The following is a 20,438-nucleotide window of genomic DNA, read 5'->3' as shown; positions in this document are numbered from 1 at the left end:
TTACTAAGATTACTAAGGCCTAAGCTTGTGTTCATAGTGCTCCCATCAGCAAGGCAAAACACAAGCCCAACACCCATCACAGCCTCTTTGAACTCTGCACTGCAGGCTGTAAATCTAGCCAGAAATCCAGCAATCTCATTTACACAAAAACAAAAACAGAAAGACAGCTCCTCCTGATGGGAATACAAAATAACTCCAGCCAAGTAGCACAGATCTTGAATTGCAAATTTTAATGACAGTATTTCTTTGTTCAGTAGAAACTCTCTCGTGCCAAAGAAATGCCATTTGCATCAAAAACCTTCACCCAAATAAATCACCAGTGAAAACTCCTGAAATGCAACACAAAAGCAAGCAAGAATCTGGAGCCCTCTTAGTAAACAACTCACCACACTGGACCCGCAGTAAACAAGGGACCTTTTGTTTCAAAAAGTATACTCTGGGCAGTAGAACAAATGTGTTACTTGTATCTTGGCAGCGCTCCCAAACATGAAGCACTAAAGACTGGTGATGTAATTATGAGCACTGTTGACCCCAGACCCAAAAATCTAGGTTCTGCCCTTGGCTCTGTCCCAGCCCCTCTGTGACCCCAGGATTATCTCCTCTGGCCAGGATTCATCTTGCCTCACTATATCATCATTGTGTAACAAATCAGGCAAGGAAGGGAAGAGACCAGAACAGATGAGTCAAGGTATGCTGGTCACACTAAAAGGTAAGAAAGAATTGCACAGGCAGTTCAAGCAGGGACAGATATCTTGGGAAGAGTATATGGGTGCTGCCCAATTATGTAGGAATGAGGTCAGGAAGGCCAGGGTGAATCTGGACCTACACTTGGCTTGTGGTATGAAAAATAACAAGAAAGGGCTCCACAGGTATGACAACCAGAAAAGGAAAGTTAAAGAAAATGAACCCCCAGGATGAGCAAGAATGATGAGCAAGTAACAACAGACATGGAGAAGGCAGACGGCCTCAAAACCTCTCTCCCCACTTCTCCCAAGCTGAAGGACCACAAGACAGGACCAGGTCAACAAAGTTCCACCACTCTAAGTGAAGACAAAAATTATGACCACCTGAGGGACCTGAGCATGCACAAGTCTATGGGACCTGATGAGATGCATCCCTAAGTGAATTGGCTAATGTAGCTGCCAAGCCATGCCATGATGTTTGAAAAGTCCTGGCAGTCAGGTGATGTTCCTGGGGACTGGAAGAAAGGAAACATTAAACCCATTTTTAACAAGGGAAGAAAGGAGGACCCTGGGAACTGTTGACTTTTCAGCCTCACCTCTCTGCTTGGGAATATCATGGAATAGATCTTTCTAGACGTTCTGATAAGGCACATTGATGACAGGGAGTTGATTCATGACAATCAGCACGGCTATCAAGGGTGAGTCCTGTCTGCCCAAACTAGTGGCTTTCTACAATGGAGTGACTACATCAATAGACAAGGAAAGACCAAAGGATGTCATCTATCTGGACTTCTTCCTCACAACATCCTTCTCCCTGAGCTGGAGTGGTATAGACTCAATATGTAGATTGTTTGGTGGATAAGGATGTGGCCAGATGGTTGCATCCAGAGGGTAGTGGTCAATGGTTCAATGTCCAGAAGGAGATGGATGACAAGTGGTATCCCTCAGAGTCAGTGCTAGGACCTGTGCTGTTTCATATCTTCAGCAATGATATAAACAATGGGATTGAGTGCACCTTCAAGCAAGTTTACAGACGACACCAGCCTGAATAATGTGGTCAATATGCCAGGGGAATGGAATGTTATTCAGAAGAACTTAGACAAGCTGCAGAAGCAGGCCCAGGTGAACTTCATGAAGTTCAATGAGGCCAAGGGTAGAGTCAGGACAATCTCCAATATCAATACAGGCTGGGGGAGGATGTGACAGAGAACAGCCTTACAGAGAATAGCTTGGGGATGCTGGGGAATGAAAAGCTGGACATGAGCCAACAATGTGCACTTGCAGCCCAGAAGGCAAAGCACATCCTGGGCTGCATCAAATGAGGTGCACCCAACAGATTGAGAGAGGCGACTCTGCCATGAGACCTCACCTGGAGTACTGTGTCCAGCTCTGGGGACCTCAACACAAGAAGGACATGGACCTTCTGGAGAAAACCCAGAGGATGGCCACAAAAATGATCAGAGGGCTGGAGCACATCTCCTATGAAGACAGGCTGAGAGTTCAGGTTGTTCAGCCTGGAGAAGAAAGACTCCAAGAAGACCCTATAGCAGCCTTCCAGTACCTGAAGGAGGCCTACAAGAAAGGCAGGGAAGAAATGTTTACAAAGACATGTAGCAATAGGTCAAGAGGCAATGGTTTTAAACTAGGGAAAGGTAGATTTAGATTGGACATTAGGATGAAGTTTTTTACTATAAGGGTGGTAGAACACTGAAACAAGTTACCCATGTGGTGGAGGGCACATCCCTGGAAACATTCAAGGTCAGGCTTGCTGGGGCTCTGAGCAACTGGAATCTAGGTAGGGATGTCCCTGCTCACTGCAGGGGGTTTGAACTATAAGACCTTTGAAGGTCCTTTCTGACCCAGTGCCTTCTGTGATGCTATCATCCAAGAGACAGGCATTATGTCTAGGTGCTCTGTCTATGCTCACTCTACAAGTCCATGGGGAGATACCACCCCCTTCCAGAGGGTACTTCTCTTTTCTCACAAACACCAGGATTACTGCAGTATAGATGGCCTCTGGATGTATTGACCTCTCACTACTGAGTAAAGGAGAAGCTTGGGGCAGAGTCTCAGCTCCTAGCTGTTAGCTGGCTAAGATGAACTATGTCCTTTGTGCCTGCTATATATGATAAGAAATCTTCTGGATCTCTTGCCCACTTTTATGGCAAGCCACTCAACTAGGGTCTGCCTGCCTCTGCACCTGTGTATTGCCATTGCCACTGGCAGAACACTAACACCAAATATTTCTGCACAAGTCAGAAAGCACACATGAGAGTCTTGCTTGGTTTAACAAGTTAGAACAGGCTAAATGAGGAAGTTAACATTCTTGAGCTTGTATCTCTCCTCCTGTACCTGGGTGGCAGGGCAGTGCCCATTCCTACACTCTGTGAGCATGGGGGCTGTGACTACAGCAAGATTTTACTCTGCTGTACTCTGCTGATTCTAATCTGCTCTCTAGAAGAGCTGCTGCCTGCTGAATTAAAGAGATTGTCAGATCAATTTAGGCTTCTTGGCAAACTAACAGGAACATTTCCAGGGCTCAGATGGAGTGAACTTCAAGAGAAGAGTGAAACATTAAGAGGAAAGGGAAATGTTGCAATATTGCAAGCAGAATGCAGTCCTTACTGGTATAAATGAAGACAACCCATCTGGCTGCATTGTCAAAGCAGAGAGATACAGGAGAATGATTATTTGGAATTACACCAAAGGCCCTTGTAGCCAAGAATCTTACCTACTGAGTAGCAATTGCTTGAATACTGTGAGAACCTTAGCCAGTACAGGTCAATCCTGTGACCCAGCTTCCAGCATCTCACAACTGCAAGCTTACGGAATCAGACAGTTTGTCCTTCCAACATCAGACTGGCCTTCCATTAGTTTATGTATCATCTTTCAAACTATGTGTATCTCTGTCCTCCTGACCACAAAGCAAGAAGTTCCACAAATTTATCATGTGTTTAGTTACTCTATTTGCATCTGTCTTAATCCTGCTACTCAGTAATTTCATAGCATCTCCCTCATTCATGGGTTATGGGCAAGAATGAGCATTTGACATCTTTTCACTTTCCCCATGCCACTTAGGATTCTACAGACCCACATCAAGGCGCTCTCCCTTGTCTGCTATAGGAGGCCTAGACTGTTTCTTGCTCTCTGATCTAAAGTCACTACAAACATTTCTATGCATCCTTGATCTTTTCCAATCCTTCCCCATCCTAACACCTTCTTTGAACTTCACAGCTAGAACTGCACTCAGTAAGTCAAGATGCCAGTTTATGATGGGTCACATTTGGTTCTCTTTTTAGTTTTCACTTGTTGCTTCTGCTGCTTCTTTAGATGTAGTTTTCCATTTTGTTTCCACTTCATGCAGACATTTTGTTTTCTTTTTGTTTCATAATAGTCCCCATAGTTTGTTTACCTGAAGGATGGCCAAGAGCTCAGGTCCAGCCAACATGGATTTAGGAAGGGCAGGTCCTGCCTCTCCAACCTGATCTCCTTCTATGATCAGATGACCCATCTGGTGGATGTGGGGAGGCCTGTGGATGTAGTCTATCTGGACTTCAGCAAGGCCTTTGACACCGTCCCCCACAGTAAACTGCTGGCTAAGCTGTCAGCTCGTGGATTGGACAGCAACACTCTGTGCTGGGTTAGGAACTGGCTGGAGGGCTGAGCCCAGAGAGTGGTGGTGAATGGTGCCACAGCCAGCTGGCAGCCAGTCACCAGTGGCATCCCCTAGGGATCAGTGCTGGGCCCCATCCTCTTTAACATCTTCATTGATGATATGGATGAGGGGATTGAGTCAGTCATCAGCAAGTTTGCAAATGACACCAAGTTGGGAACAGATGTTAGTCAGTTAGAGGGTAGAAAGGCTCTGCAGAGGGACCTTGACCGACTGGACAGATGGGCAGAGTCCAATGGGATGGCATTTAACAAGTCCAAGTGCCAGGTGCTGCACTTTGGCCACGGCAACCCCATGCAGAGCTACAGGCTGGGGTCAGAGTGGCTGGAGAGCTCCCAAACAGAGAGGGACCTGGGGGTGTTGATTGACACCCGCCTAAGCATGAGCCAGCAGTGTGCTCAGGTGGCCAAGAGGGCCAATGGCATCCTGGCCTGTATTAGGAATAGTGTGGCCAGCAGGAGCAGGGAGGTCATTGTGCCCCTGGACTCTGCATTGGTTAGGCCACACCTTGAGTACTGTGTCCAGTTCTGGGCCCCTCAGTTTAAGAAGGACATCGAGACACTTGAACGTGTCCAGAGAAGGGCAACAAGGCTGGGGAGAGGCCTTGAGCACAAGCCCTATGAGGAGAGGCTGAGGGAGCTGGGATTGTTTAGCCTGGAGAAGAGAAGGATCAGGGGTGACCTCATTGCCCTCTACAACTACCTGAAAGGTGGTTGTAGACAGGAAGGGGTTGGTCTCTTCTTCACTGAGCGAGTCGTTCGTCATTGGAATGGGCTACCCAGGGAGGTGGTGGAGTTGCCGTCCCTGGAGGTGTTCAAGGGGAGATTGGACGTGGCACTTGGTGCCATGGTCTAGTTGTGAGGTCTGTTGGGACAGGTTGGACTTGATGATCCTTGGGGTCTCTTCCAACCTTAGTCATACTGTGATACTGTGATACTGTTTTTTGGTGTTTTGGTTTTTTTTGGTTGGTTGTTTTTTTATTTTGTTTTGGTTGTTTTTTGTTGTTTCTGGGAGGGGGGGAGGTTTTGTTCGATTGTTTTGGCTGGTTGTTTGTTGTGTTGTTTGTGTTTTTTCCTTTTGCGAAGCACTCTCAATTGTTCAAAAAAGAAACATGTGTTTGAATGACTTCAAGATCACTTCACTTTCCCAGACAGTGGCACATATGGTATTTCTCAACAATTAATGTCATTAGCCATTTTATCACCACTGAGAACATTCAGCATTCATAACAATAAAAATTAAATAAAATAATAATTTTAAAAAGGGCCTTCCCTTAAAAGAAATACTAATCTACTTGCCTTGGTAGTCTGGAATATTCAAAACAGATTCTAACTTTTTCAGCACAAAGAACACCAGCAAAAATGTCCACCTGTAACTCACAATCTAGATTAACTGAAATGGCTGGTGAGCAAAGATGTAGCTACTGGTAAGTTCCTCTCTTTGGCTATCCTGCTTTCTGTCCTCTACAAAGAATTTCTAGGGTTGGGGTATTTAGGCTAAAAATTTTATTGCCTAATCACACTACCTGAAATTCTCAGCCACTGGTTACCTGTAGCACCATGACTAACTTTTGTTTCAAGCCAAACAGAGAAGTATGAGTGCCCTACTGAAGAGTCAGCTTTTAGTTACATAAAATACTAACTCAGTGAAGTACAATTCTCTTGCTAGAGACTGTGGAAAGACTAACTGCATCGAAATACCTACTTTATCTCACAAATCTAGTGTAGTTTGACTGTTCTGTAGTCTGTCACCTTGCAGCACGGAGAAGTCTCTGCTGCCTTTGCAATACTGTTCTTTGACCTTCTCTACTTTGTGTCAGAGTTAATGGTAATGCTTGGAGGGAGGCATTTTTTGCAAGGACTAGATGTTCTGGAGTTGTGCAGGTCAGGTACTGCTCTGTATAAAAAGCAGTGAAGGATTAAAATAGCTTAGAATTTCAGTCATTTGTCTGTATACCCGTTAATTAGAAAGCTCATCTGATATACAGCTGTAACTTTAAAGTCATTGTCCACTACATGAGAAAGCCAGCAATGTGACTCTATGGTTGCTACTAACAGTGGAAAAGAGTCCTGGTGCATGCCAGAAGCACTTTCAGGAAACCTGAACAATTTACTGCTGAGGAGATAACACTAAGGGTCCCACACTACCTGTGCAAGAACAATTCCAGTAAAACTTATTTGACATCTAGTCTTTTCCCTATGACAATTCTCCTGGGAGGACATGGTCCGTGGGAGGAACTATCAGAATTCTCTTCACTGCCTAAAAATCTCTTCATGACAGTCAGAACTTCAGGTAGAGCTAGAAAGTAGAAAAGAGTGAGAGAATGGAAGAGGAGATACTTATGCATATCTGTACCATCTCATTTACACAGAAATAACAGCGGAGATGTGAAGACAAGAATTCAGAATACAACAGTAAGTGTATCTGTAACATAAGATAAGGAACAGGAGCAAATGCAAGGTAGCTAATATACATTCCATTCCAACATGGAATAAACTCATCAGGTAGACTTAATGCACACAGCAGAACAACAACAACAAAATGTGAGAAAACATCAGCTTATTGGAATTCTTTTCCATTTCCTGAACATGAGAACAGTAATATTGGGTAGAGATTAATATGGAGTAGTACAACAACCCTTTTAATCTTATGTTCATTGCTAGACAAAATTTTCTTATGTCCAGCAGGGAAAATGCCTTTTCACAATATCCAGGTTTGATGTGCCCTAATGGAGAGGCTATCCTTGGAGACTTATGTGGAACGTGTCTCCTAACAAGAAAGCAATGAATTTACACTTAGAAAAGTCTCATAATTAGCTTCTCACAAAATATATCTGGTCTTCCAGCAACTGAAAAATCAGAGCCCATCAAGTAAGACAAATGGATTAAGTGGTGCTTCGAGAGGCAAGTCATTGATTGAAGGGAGAGTCAGAACTGTCATAATCCAAAAGCCCTGGCTAATGCTGACTGTGCCTACATATTTCTGGAAGTTAATGTCATGGAATATAAAGACCTAATGCCTATCTTGAGTTAAATCTCAGTTTACTCCTTTGAAATCAGTTGAGTCCTTCCTATGAGATGCAATCCATGCCCAAGCACAGTATGATTTGGTTTCAGTGCATCTGTTAAATATTTCTATCTCTCAATGATTATTTTGCATTTGTTACTTACAAGAGCCATACCCCACTGCAAATAGGTCCTTGTACTTTGGATTCCTGTAATGAGAAAATATATATAATAATGCATTTATTATTAACCATATAGTTCCACACAAATGCACAGTGCTTCACACATTAATATCAGAGTCCATTCTCACAGGACTGCATACAGTCTGAAGGCTTGACCCCTTGAATACGTGTACTAGCAAAGTTCAGGTGCAAGTACTTTCAGATTCAATATGTATAAAAAAGATAGGAACTCAGAAGACCATAGCAGTAGATGAAAAATATAAAAAGGTCACAGACAGGCATGATGCCAATCTCCAGCACTTCTTGTCTTATTAATTTCATAATCATGGGAAGTATACTTTTTTGGTTTTTTTGAAGAGCTCTTTGAGGAAAGAAAAAAGGAAGGAATATGTCAGTTTCCATTTCCGAGGGGCAAGATTAAAGAAGTTTCTAAACTACAACAGGATAATACCAATAAACTTACTTTACTTACTGTCATTAAATAATGCAGGGTGCTTTAAGAAACTGCTATCAGTCTATGAATTCATGACTATTTCTACAGACCAGGAAGGGAAATTGCCTTCTGACCCCATTGGTGAACGGGGTATTTGCTGCAGCACATTGATTCTGAACAATTAGTCATCTATTATATCTTCTAAGTCCTTTTATTTGAAAAACATCTACTTTCTTTACAACCTGTGTGTGGGTAGTTACTGTAGGGTTTATATTGGACAAAGATGAGTACTTTTGCCCTCTCTGAGCTCACATGGCACAACCAGTGGGTAAACATTCTCTTTAATGACTGCATGTGAAAAATATCTAATGAGTATTTTCTTTGACTTGTTATCATAATTGGTAAAATAAAACCATTGCTCTTTTCATTTCTCCTTTTTCTCTTGGGCTAATCTCTAGGCATCCCAAGGCTCTTGCCCTGTCTTCTAAATTCACCATCACTGCTAACAATGAGAATTAAAATTAAATTAGAAAAGCTTATTACATAGGGCAATTTGGTGTCATTCTTCCAATTTCAGAGCTATCTTTCTGCCATCATTTCCTGGAAAGAAGAATAAGAGGAACACAAACTATTGATTAAAGATACTTTTTCTCCCAAATTTACATCTCATTTTACCACTATTTTTGCATGCTTGATGTTCCATTGAAGCATAATTACTATAGTGACTTAAAAGGACAGAAGACTGCAATCCTGCACTGTTCCTCCCATAGATCCTCTTTGGCAAGACACACTACATCACAAACAAGTGAGAGGAGTCCTCACTGCAGGGGAGCACAAGGCAGGAGATGACTATGTATGTGTCAAGTCTCAAGCTAAATGCATGATCTAAGTGAGTTCATAAACTAAGTCAGAAGGATCATCAAGCATGTTAAAAACTAAAATCATTTGTTCACATTGGTGGTCAGTGTTTATTCCATGGTGATAACATCTCAGAAAATGAGAGCTGATTAGAAAGTATCAATGATTGGTTTTGAACTGAATGGGAATAACTATGAAGAAGTGTACTGCATGGCAAAGGCATATTAAACTGAACTGTGCAAGACCCCAAGATAAAAACACACTGGGTCTGGGCAGTGATTGAATAAGTACAATGCAAAGAAGGTTTTGTCTGGTATCAGTGCCTTAGAATCCTAGAGTCCATGGTGTTACCCGTCCGGCACACACTACGTTTGCATTTCCCTTCCTGCTGTTTTAAGTCTTCAGTGTTGGTAACTGTCAAAAATACAGTCACTATCCCTTCTCCTCCCGTGGGCTTTTCAGGATTGATTCCTTCAGCATATTGTCCAAAGATATGACATGTTGAGACAGTTTAGGCTGTGCCTTTAAGAAAGATAGCTGCAAATTCTCTAGCTGAATACTCAGGTGTAAAAAAGAAAACAAGAAAGATAATTCTAAACAAATTTCATTGGTCAGATGTGAGATGTACCATAGCAATATCTCTCATTCTTTTCTCTCAGTCTCACTCCATCTCTTTCTGGTGGCATGCATGCCGTCCTGGACACAGAGTCTGCTATCAACAAAACCTGAGATAAGCATTAATGAGTTACTAATGATGTATTTGAGCTAATTAAAAATCCCTCTAACATCTTTCCTTTTCGATTTTCTTCTTATTAACTAGAGGGAAAAGGGAGGGGGCAGTTGTGGGGAGAGGCAAGGTGGAATCCTTCTGCCCAAGGAGGATTTCTGTGCTGTTTGCCTTTTGTAAATACCTGTATAGTATTGTAAATACTGTATACTCTGTACATATTCATTTCATTCCATTACTGCTTGCAAAATCCAGCTTCATTCGCTTCTCCAACTGGGTTCAGCTGAGCTTTTGTTGACGTGCGTGGGTTAAACCATCACACATGTCTATCGCAGCTTTCCCAAAAAGGGAGTCTCTGCTGCACTCACTTTAGCCTAGCACCACACAGAGCCTACTGTGACCTAATCTTTTATTGAATGGAACCTTACAGCCTTACAAAAAGGCATGTTGCATCCAGAAGCAATAGGCATGTCCATGAGCTGTCAAAGCAGCTGACTGATTATTCAAGAATTTTCCCAGAGAAACCAGACCTGCCTTGTCTAAAGGGCCATGACATTCAAGTCCCCTGCTAAACAGCCAAGACTAAGTTTGCAATAAAGAAACGTACCAGGAGATGGCAGTAACAGCAAGGCTCTTGGTTTTGTCATACTGGAACTTCCAGAGTGGGAGGAGCGTTCCTTGCTGGTCCCTGTATTCATCTGAGGCATCTTCAAAATATTTAAAATCTACATTGCAAAAAAATATCAAGGAAAAAGTCACAGTGTAGAAATGGGAAGTGCCAGGGAAGCTTTAAAAAACAATCTGTCATCCTCACAGCCTCCACACAACCCAATCGTTACTATAAAAACTGTCTCAGTCATTAAATCTCAGCTGCAAACCTGCACCTAACCCTGTAAATGCATTTTAACCAAGCACCAAGTATTCATGTAATAAATAAACAAATAAATAAATAAATAGCAGATGACCTAGAAACAGACAAAGGATGAACAAGAAAGCAGAATCCCAGAGTGAGAAATTACCTCAGGCTGCTCCCAAAGCTAGGTGCAGCCTTTCAGGTGGGTGCTGATTAGAGACAGCAAACCCTCACAAAGTAATATGGACACCAAGTAGGCCACTGTGGCCCACTGTATGGCAATGAAGAGATACTTGGCACTGGCTGCAGCCAGCAGCACCTGCATCCAGGAGGGAAGTGCTGCACGGAGAGCAATATTGATGAGACCTGCTGTCCTCAGACAGCTAAGGGCAGGGTAGATGTGGCAGGCCCTTTGCACGTCCATGCTCTGCTGTACTGTTTGTCTTGTCTGATTTACCAGGTACCTAGCCCTGCTTATTTTACCTCTCCCTCCCCTCTCTTCCCCTCCTTTTCCCCTTTCCCTTTCCTTTTCCCTTTCTCTTTCCTGTGGTCACTCTCTGTAGGACTTCTTGACTCACAAGCATTTTCCAGCAGAATGGTACCTTGTGCAATGTCATCAAATGTGTTCTGATTCACTATCCGTTCCACTATTTTAGCAGCCTTTGAGATCTTGGTTGTATCATCACTCTGTTGAAAAACAAGGAAGAGAAAATGTGCTTACAAGTCCTTCAGACCTTATGTGACTGAAAAAGTTTGGTCCTTCAATCTTGAATATAGGACAATTTGAAGCTCCTCACACCAGCATTCAATGATAAGGACACTGGAATTAAGGAAATGATTTTATTTTAAATTTAGCAAGAGTCCACCCACAGCTGAGCTGCAGTAATTACAGTGTTTGTTCCTCATTTAGCTCAGTTGGAAGGTACTTATCTGTGAGGGCAGTTAAAATACTGTCTTCCTCAACTCATTCAAGCTACCTCATAATGGGAAGAGCTAAAAGCACACATATGATCCCTCCCCCATCTCACTTGATAATAGTTCATTAGCTTCAATAATTAAATCATAAATGCTTGATCATGCATGAGCATCCTCTCAGCTCTACTTGGAGAACTTTAAGGTCTCTTGTTAAGTAAAGATCCCAGGATTTAGGAATCCTTCAGTCAGTTACCGGGTAATTCCAACTTGATGTATTCACAGACTGATAAGCTCCCACAACATGTAACCAAAGGGCAATTGAGTTATGCAAAGGGCAATTTGCTGTTCAGCTCTTCTGGAAATTCTTTCAACAGGGTGGGAAACTGCATCCTCCTGGCTAGGGAACACCAAAAATGGGCAAGCTGAATATGTGGGGGTACGCAGATTCACCTGCATATGTGCAAGTGCTGAAAACCTTTTGGGGAATGGCATTTTTCAAGGCCTGCAGTCCCTTTGTATCAGTAATAACATTTCAGGCCAGGATTGCCTAGGAACCCACCAGAAATAGTAAACTCGGCTAAGAACACATCAAAAATGTGACCAGTGGGGACAAAGTAACTAGATGTAAGTTGTTGATACAGAAGGAGACAAAATTGGAGAAAGGGGACAATCCAGATGGAAGAGGAAAGAAGCAGCACTGACACTAGGAAAAACAGTAGCTGACTGTCAGCACGTGGCTGGCTGGTATGCTTGTCAGACAGAGCTTTGTGCCTGATCACATACCCTAATAACCATCTTTTCTATTCCCAGTTACTTGTGCGAGCTCTCTATCCTGTGCGTGTTCGATCACTAGCAAAATCCAAACTGGATTAACTGGCAATTGGGAAAAGAACTCTGGGGGCCAGTAACTGCAAGGATGGATCTTAAAAGCCCTGAGATTATTCTGGGCCACAAGGACAATGCCAGAACAGCTCTGTGCAATGATGTGAGAATGCCAAGGCATGTGCAAAGTGCACTGAGATCATGCTGCTTCAAGGACCTGAATCACTATCTACTAACACTGTCCCACAGCCCCCAAAGCACCATCAGGGCTTCAAAGCTTTTAATCTTAAAACCCCTGCTAGAGACTGATGGCTACCAACACAGCATGATTTCCTCTACTGTGATGACACACAAGGGAGACAGCCAGACTGGATGGGCAAGGAGCTTCTAAAGGAATTAAGAGGGAAAAAGAAGGTATATCACCTCAGGAAAAAAGGGAGGGGGAGGGGGGGGGGGAGGGGGGAAGGGGGTGTTGTCCCAGGAGGAGTTTAAGGATATTGCAAGGTCATGCAGGAAAAAAATTAGAGAGGCAGAAGCCCATTTAGAACTTAGACTGGCCAATGCTGTGAAGAAGAATAAAAAAAGTTTCTATAAATATATTAATGGCAAAAGAAGAGGCAAGGACAACCTCCACTCTTTATTGGATGCAGAGGGGAAAACTGTAACTAAAGATGAGGAAAAGGCAGAGGTACCTAATACCTTCTTTTACTCAATCTTTCATAGTGGGACAGGTTGTCTTCCAGACAACTGGCCTCCTGAGCTGGCAGATGGAGACAGTGACCAGCATAGTTTTCCTGTCATCCAGGAGGAAGCAGTAAGAGACCTGCTGGACACTTGGATCCCCACAGGTCCATGGGACCAGATGGAATCCAACCTAGGGTGCTGAGAGAGCTGGCAGATGAGCTGGCCAAGACACTCTCCATCATTTTTCACCAGTCCTGGCTCATTGGAGAGGTCCCAGATGACTGGAAGCTGGCCAGTGTGGTGCCCATCCACAAGAAGGGCTGGTTGGATGAGACAGGGAATTCCAGACCTGTCAGCCTGACCTCAGTGCCAGGCAAGATCATGGAACAGGTCATCCTGAGTGCAACCACACAGCACTTACAGGATGGCCAAGGGATCAGGCCCAGCCAGCATGGATTTGGGAAGGGCAGGTCCTGCCTGACCAACCTGATCTCCTTCTATGATCAAGTGACCACCTGGTGGATGTGGGGAAGGCTGTGGATGCAGTCTACCTGGGCTTAAGCAAAGTCTTTGACACCATCCCCCACAGCAAACTCCTGGCCAAGCTGTCAGCCCATGGCTTGGACAGATTCACTCTGAAATGGGTCAAGAAGTGGCTGGAGGGCCGAGCCCAGCGAGTGGTGGTGAATGGTGCCACATCCAGCTGGCGGCCAGTCACTAGTAGTATCCCTCAGGGATCAGTACTGGGCCTCATCCTGTTTAATATATTTCTTGATGATCTGGATGAGGGGATTGAGTCCATCATCAGTAAATTTGCAGATGACAGCAAGTTAGGAGCAGGTGTTGATCTGTTGGAGGGTAGGAGGGCCCTGCAGAGCAACCTTGACAGGCTGGATGGGTAGGCAGGGTCTGACGGGATGAGATTTAACAAGGCTAAGTGCCTGGTTCTACACATTGGCCACAACAACCCCATGCAGTGCTACAAGCTGGGGACAGAGTGGCTGGAGAGCAGCCAGGCAAAAAGGGGTCTGGGGATGGTGGTTGATAGTAGGCTGAAGATGAGCCAGCAGAGTGCCCAGGTGGCCAGGAGAGCCAATGGCATCCTGGCCTGTATCAGGAATAGTGTGGCCAGCAAGACAAGGGAGATTATTCTTCCCCTGTACTCAGCACTGCTCAGGCCACACCTTGAGTACTGTGTCTAGTTCTGGGCCACTCAATTCGAGATGTTGAGGTACTGGAACATGTCCGGAGAAGGGTGATGAAACTAGTGAGGGGCCTGGAACACAAGCCCTATTCTATTCTATTCTATTCTATTCTATTCTATTCTATTCTATTCTATTCTATTCTATTCTATTCTATTCCATTCCATTCCATTCCATTCCATTCCATTCCATTCCATTCCATTCCATTCCATTCCATTCTATTTTACTGATATTAATATATGAACACCTTTGCATCCTTACATTGTGGAACCTCAAAGTACACACAGCACTTGAGGTGAGAATGCACCAATGCTGGGCAGAGGGACAATCACTTCTTTCCACTGGTTAGCTATGGCTAGCTTAATGCACTTCAGGATACAGCTGCCCCCTTTGTCTGCCAAGGTGCATTACTGACTGGTACTAAGCATTCAATCAACCAAATTACACAACAGAATGATACATCAGGGCCAGCTTTTTCTGTTATACCATTCTACAGAAAACAGAGGAATGTGAGAGAAGCAGTATAGCTTATACAGGAAGAAATAGTGTAGCCAGCAGGAGCAGGGAAGTCATTCTGCCTCTGTACTCAGCACTGGTTAGGCCACACCTTGAGTCCTGTGTCCAGTTCTGGGCCCCTCAGTTTAAGAAAGCCATTGAGACACTTGAACATGTCCAGAGAAGGGCAACAAGGCTGGGGAGAGGTCTTGAGCACAAGCCCTGTGAGGAGAGGCTGAGAGAGCTGGGGTTGCTTAGCCTGGAGAAGAGTAGGCTCAAGGGAGACCTTATTGCTCTCTACAACTACCTGAAGGGAGGTTGTAGCCAGGAAGGGGTTGGTCTCTTCTCTCAGGCAACCATCACTGGAACAAGAGGACACAGTCTCAAACTGCACCAGGGGAAGTTTAGGCTTGAATTGAGAAGAAAGTTCTTCACAGAGAGTTGTTAGCCATTGGAATGTGCTGCCCAGGGAGGTGGTGGAGTCACCATCCCTGGAGGTGTTCCAAAAGGGATTGGATGTGGCACTTAAAGCCATGGTTTAGTAGTCATGAGGTCTTGGGTGACAGGTTGGACTTGATGATCTTTGAGGTCTTTTCCAACCTTATTGATTCTGTTCTATGAGGAGAGGCTGAGGGAGCTGGGGTTGCTTAGCCTGGAGAAGAGGAGGCTCAGGGGTGACCTTTTTGCTCTCTACAACTACCTGAAGGGAGGTTGTAGCCAGGTGGGGGTTGGTCTCTTCTCCCAGGCAACCAGCACAAGAACAAGAGGACACAGTCTCAAGTTGTGCCAGGGGAGGTTCAGGCTCAATGTTAGGAAGAAGTTCTTCACAGAGAGAGTGATTTGCCATTGGAATGGGCTGCCCAGAGAGGTGGTGGAGTCGCTGTCCCTGGAGATCTTCAAGAAAAGACTGGATGAGGCACTTAGTGCCATGGTCTAGTTGATTGGATAGGGCTGGGTGATAGGTTGGACTGGACGATCTTGGAGGTCTCTTCCAACCTGGGTGATTCTATGGTTCTATGATTCTGTGACACTGAAAAGTAACTTGTCATCCTTGACACAGCTCAGAGAGTGCCCTGAACATGAAAATAAAAAGTGAAATGACTTGCCAAGACTACAGCACACAGTCACAATTAGAACTAAGAATATGACTTCAGATGATGTGCATGCCAGCTCTGTCCTTCTTTTTTGGGCTCTGCACAGACTCATGGGAAACTTCAAAGAGCACAAACCTCAGAGGGCTGTACAAAGATGACAGGACAAAGGAGGGGGCAGAAATAAGACAATTCTACAATCTGCAACACCTTTTATAAATCCATAGCTTGCTTACAACTTCCATATTTTGTGCAGTCATCTCCCATCTCAGAAGGGATAAAGTAGAACTTGGAACCAAGTTCAGAGAAAGGCAAAATAGCATGGTCCAAGTCTGGAATGGTTTCTATGCTAAGTAAAACTGGGTAGGCTGGGACTTGCCAGTCCAGAGAAGAGATGGCTTGGGAAGACACAAGTTAGGTCTATGACCCAGAAAGCACAGACAGGGACTGACTATTCGCTCTCTCTTTTGATATAAAAAGTAAGGGTGCCAAGTGAAGCTAGTGGAAGTCAAATCAAACTGAAACAAAAGGACTCTTATAGAATGATGACACATCTGTGCAACTCCTTGCCAGTGGGTGTTGTAGATAGATGAATTTTTCATGATTTCAGGGAACACTGAACAAGTATGTCTTGGCACCTTCCTCCACACATCAGATGTAGGAAATATCTAAAAATAGATGAAGGCTGAAAGAATATTTGGAACTGGAATATATTCTTGCTGTGTTCTTACACTCCCTTACACCTTCCCTTGTGGTTAGAGCCTTGAGGTAAAACAGTGTGGCCACTCTTACATTCTTCAAGTTTTCCTTGGGTCTGTGTGAGGACTTCTTGAGAACAGCACAGAAAATATATTGTCATATTCAGATATTTTGAAATTTTGCCACAGTAAGATATTCCCCACAGTAAGATATTCCCATTAGGAATTCATAAGTATTAAGAGAAATTGAGGAGAAAGTGAAAGAGGATTCTTGAAAGAAGTAGAAATCAATACTCTCACAGCCCCCACCTGAAAAACCATGCAGTAACTGCCCATACAGGCACCAGTACAGGTTAGGGGCTGCCCTGCTGGAAAGCAGCTCCACAGAGAAAGACGTTGGAGTCCTAGTGGACAGTAAATTCGCCTTGGGACAACAATGTGCCCTTGTGGCCAAGAAAGCCAATGGTATCCTGGGGTGCATCAAGAAGGGTGTGTCCAGAAGGTCTAGGGAGGTTCTTCTACCTCTCTTCTCTGCCCTGCTGAGATCTCACCTGGAATATTGCTTCCAGTTTTGGGCTCCCCAGTTCAAGAGAGACAGGGACCTCCTGGAGAGAGTCCAACAGAGAGCCACAAGGATGATTAGGTGACTTGAGCACCTCCTATATGAAGAGAGACTCAGAGACCTGGGGCTGTTTACTCTTGCGAAGACTGAGAGGAGATTTCATCATTGTCTATAAATGTCAAGTGGAGGGGGGCAAGCTCTTTTCAGTGGTGCACAGCAATAAGACAAGAAACAACAGATTTCACCTCAACATGAAGAGAAACTTCTTTACAGTGAGGGTGACAGAGCACTGGAACAGGCTCCCCAGGGAGGTTGTGGAGTCTCCTCCTGTAACATTCAAAACCCACCTGGATGTATTCCTGTGTGAACTATCCTAGATGATCCTGCTTTTGGCAAATGGGGTGGACCCAGTGATCTCTGGAGGCTGCTTCCAACCTCTTGTACTGTGTTACTGTGGTACTGTGATACCTCTAGCAACACATGTACTGTGACTTCATAAACTTCTAGCATGCAAAAAAAAAAGCACCCCACCACAGCACAGGGGGTTTGCCCATCCAATACCTCCATGCATTGCAAACATCCAATTGCAAAAAACAGATAAAGTTCTCTAGATTGAAACCTGTCAAATAGTTACTAGCTTCAAGAATTGTACTCATTTATTCATACCTGTGTTTGCTTTTCATTCTGATACACTGTAAACAGCAGATTGAATACAGAAGAGTTGATAACTCAACCATTGCTAGAGATGACTAGGAACAGGTGAACAATAATGTGAAGTTTAATCAAATTGTAATTTCAGCTATTCAATTTCAGTTATTTCAAAAATGAGCTGTAGTCACCCAGGAGGTTACAAGCCTCAAGAGGTGTATATCAGAAACAGGCAATATCAGACAAGTCAGCCAGGACCTCACAGATTCAGGAACACACATTTCTCTGCTAAATATGAATTTTGTTTGGACTTCTAAAGGCACTGTTCAACCACCCCTTCTTTGGAGTAGATTATAAAATGTTCCAGTGCAGTAAGTTCCAGCTTTAACATATTCATAACTGGTTCCATTCTCTATTCTTTCTCTCTGTATTAATTGTTTTACCTCATATAGTGTCAGAAGTCAGACTAATGGTACCATTTTTACCCCTCCTACACATAAAATTTCCTTGTGATACTTCAATCACATAGGTCCATCCATCTGTAGACAGATGCATTAAAATCCTCACTAACAGACTTGTGATTTCTCAGGGTGAAAGGAGCTAGCCAGCACCAACTTCATTGCATTAAGTACTATGCATTTTGCTTCATTTCTATGTTAACACACAACATAAGGAGGACCATACTGTATCAGATCAAGAGTATCTCTGGGCCAGAATCCTCTCTGTAGTCACACCCATAAGCAGATGGCTTACAACCAATAAGAACAGGACAAGCAGATACAACACTCTTGCCTGCTTAGTTCTCTCCACTTTCGACCACTTTCAGCTCAGAAAAATTAACATCATTCCTCTTTGGTATTGTGTCTTCTCCATCTTCACTTTGCTGCCTTTATTGAAAATAAAGGAAAAGCTTCAAATATGGTGCAGCACACTCTCTTCTTCCTCTTCCCCTTCCCCTTCCTTTTCAAGCCCTATAAGGAGAGACTGAGGGAGCTGGGGTTGCTTAGCCTGGAGAAAAGGAGACTCAGGGGTGACCTTATTGCTCTCTATAACTACCTTAAGGGAGGTTGTAGACAGGCAGAAGTTGGTCTCTTCTCCCAGGCAACCAGCACCAGAACAAGAGGACACAGTCTCAGGCTGCACCAGGGGACTTTTAGGCTGGAGGTTAGGAGGAAGTTTTCCACAGAGAGAGTGATTGCCCATTGGAATGGGCTGCCCGAGAAGGTGGTGGAGTCACCATCACTGGAGGTGTTCAGGAGGAGACTTGATAGGGTGCTTGGTTGCATGGTTTAGTTGATTAGGTGGGTTGTATTAGTTGATAGGTTGGATGCGATGATCTTGAAGGTCTCTTCCAACCTGGTCTATTCTATTCCATTCTATTCCATTCTATTCTATTCTATTCTATTCTATTCTATTCTATTCTATTCTATTCTATTCTATTCTATTCCTATTCCTCCTCCTCTTCCCTTTCCCCTTCCCCTTCCTCCTCCGCTTTCCCTTGCCCTTCCCCTCCCCTTCCTTTTCTTCTTCCTTCTCCTTTTTTCCTCTCTGGTTTTAGTCATTGCATCCTTGATCCAGATCAGATACATCTTCCTTCAGAAATGATCAAATATAGTATGTCCTCAGGAAAGGTTTAACTGGAAAACCTCTGTTTCAGTTGCCATCTCTGGTCCAAAGTTCCACCAGACCCACTTCTCCATTTCCTGACCCGAGCCCAGAAGTACAGATTGAACCGTGAATTTCCATGGACCTAAACATGACCAGATGTCATGCCTGTTGTAAGTGTCATTTTAGCCTTGCAATTTCTGGTTGCATTTTTCCAGTTAATGACTGGAAAATTAATCAGGTTATTCAGACAATTTAGTCTAGTCCACCAGCCTCACAGAAGGCCTTAACTTGTGTGGAGGACTGGCTAAAGGCTAAGGGACACAAAGATGAGCTGACCGAAGGTGATTTAGCAAAACACAGGACGCAGCTGGCCTAGTTAATGGTACAAGATGCAGCTGGTCCAGCTTGGTCCAGCTGATAGAGCGTGACTTGGCAAGGTATAGTGGATTTTGACCAATCATGGACAAGGACAGAGTCACCTTGAAGAGTTTTAGGAGGAATCGTGGCCAACAAAAAGAGGAACTTGTGGTTAGCTTATCAGGATGGAAAACCGCAAGAGGCAGGTTTGACATTGAACATGTAACCAATAGCATGATAAAGATTTGCATATATGAATGAGCTATCCTATATAACCTGTGTGATTTTCAATAAAGTTTGAAGCTTGCTTATCAATCACATTGATTGAGTCGTCAAGTCTTCCCGCACTGCGACAAATGGTGGCCCGTACGGGGACGATCTTTCTGCAGGCAGAACTGATTCCCTGCCATCGGGTTTTTTTTTTCCTTCCTTTCTTTTCTTTCCTCTCTTTCTTCTCCTTTTGACGGGGACATAGGCCCGTCCTGTGATCCGCCACGGAGGCGACGAGGTGAATTCCGCCACGGGGGCGATGAGCCAGTCCAGTGTGAGGATGCCGGCCCTGTTGCAGCGCAGGAGGTGATTCACCTTGGAGACACGACGTGTAAGAGGCCCCTGGGTTCAATCCCCAGCATCTCCGCCACGAAGTGATCCAGCCGAAGACGCTGCGAGAGCGACCTCAAAAGGCTGCAAGGAAATAGGTGCGCACCTAGGGTAATTATGGAGAGGCAAGCAGCGTATGGTTTATTTAAGTGCTTTTTAGAAAAGCGGCATGTACAAGGTGTAGACCTGAATAAGGATTTAATGGGGTTATTTATGTATGGGGTAGCAAAAGAGTGTTTTAAGGACCCTAATACTGTTTTTGAGGAAGGAGAGTGGCGCAAGTTAGGAGAAATATTATGGGAAGGCATGTTAGATGATGATAAGACTGCAAGGAAATTGTCA

At 44.1% G+C, this 20,438-nt stretch overlaps 1 protein-coding gene across 1 annotated transcript in view; it reads right to left on the bottom strand.

Moving 5' to 3' along the window:
- Positions 1–20,438, bottom strand: part of DNAI1 (dynein axonemal intermediate chain 1) — a 184,575-nt gene that overhangs the window by 138,912 nt on the left and 25,225 nt on the right. Inside the window, exons 10-12 of the mRNA XM_054177810.1 lie at positions 11,017–11,101; positions 10,169–10,286; positions 7,527–7,570 (exon numbers count right to left, since the gene is read on the bottom strand). Coding sequence (XP_054033785.1) covers positions 7,527–7,570; positions 10,169–10,286; positions 11,017–11,101 — 247 coding nt within the window. The remainder of the gene's footprint in view (positions 1–7,526; positions 7,571–10,168; positions 10,287–11,016; positions 11,102–20,438) is intronic.

The sequence above is a fragment of the Dryobates pubescens genome, chromosome Z (assembly GCF_014839835.1).
Source record: "Dryobates pubescens isolate bDryPub1 chromosome Z, bDryPub1.pri, whole genome shotgun sequence".
In the NCBI taxonomy this organism is placed as follows: Eukaryota; Metazoa; Chordata; class Aves; order Piciformes; family Picidae; genus Dryobates; species Dryobates pubescens.
Note: the sequence above shows the minus strand (reverse complement) of the source record. Positions and strands in the feature narration are given on the sequence as shown.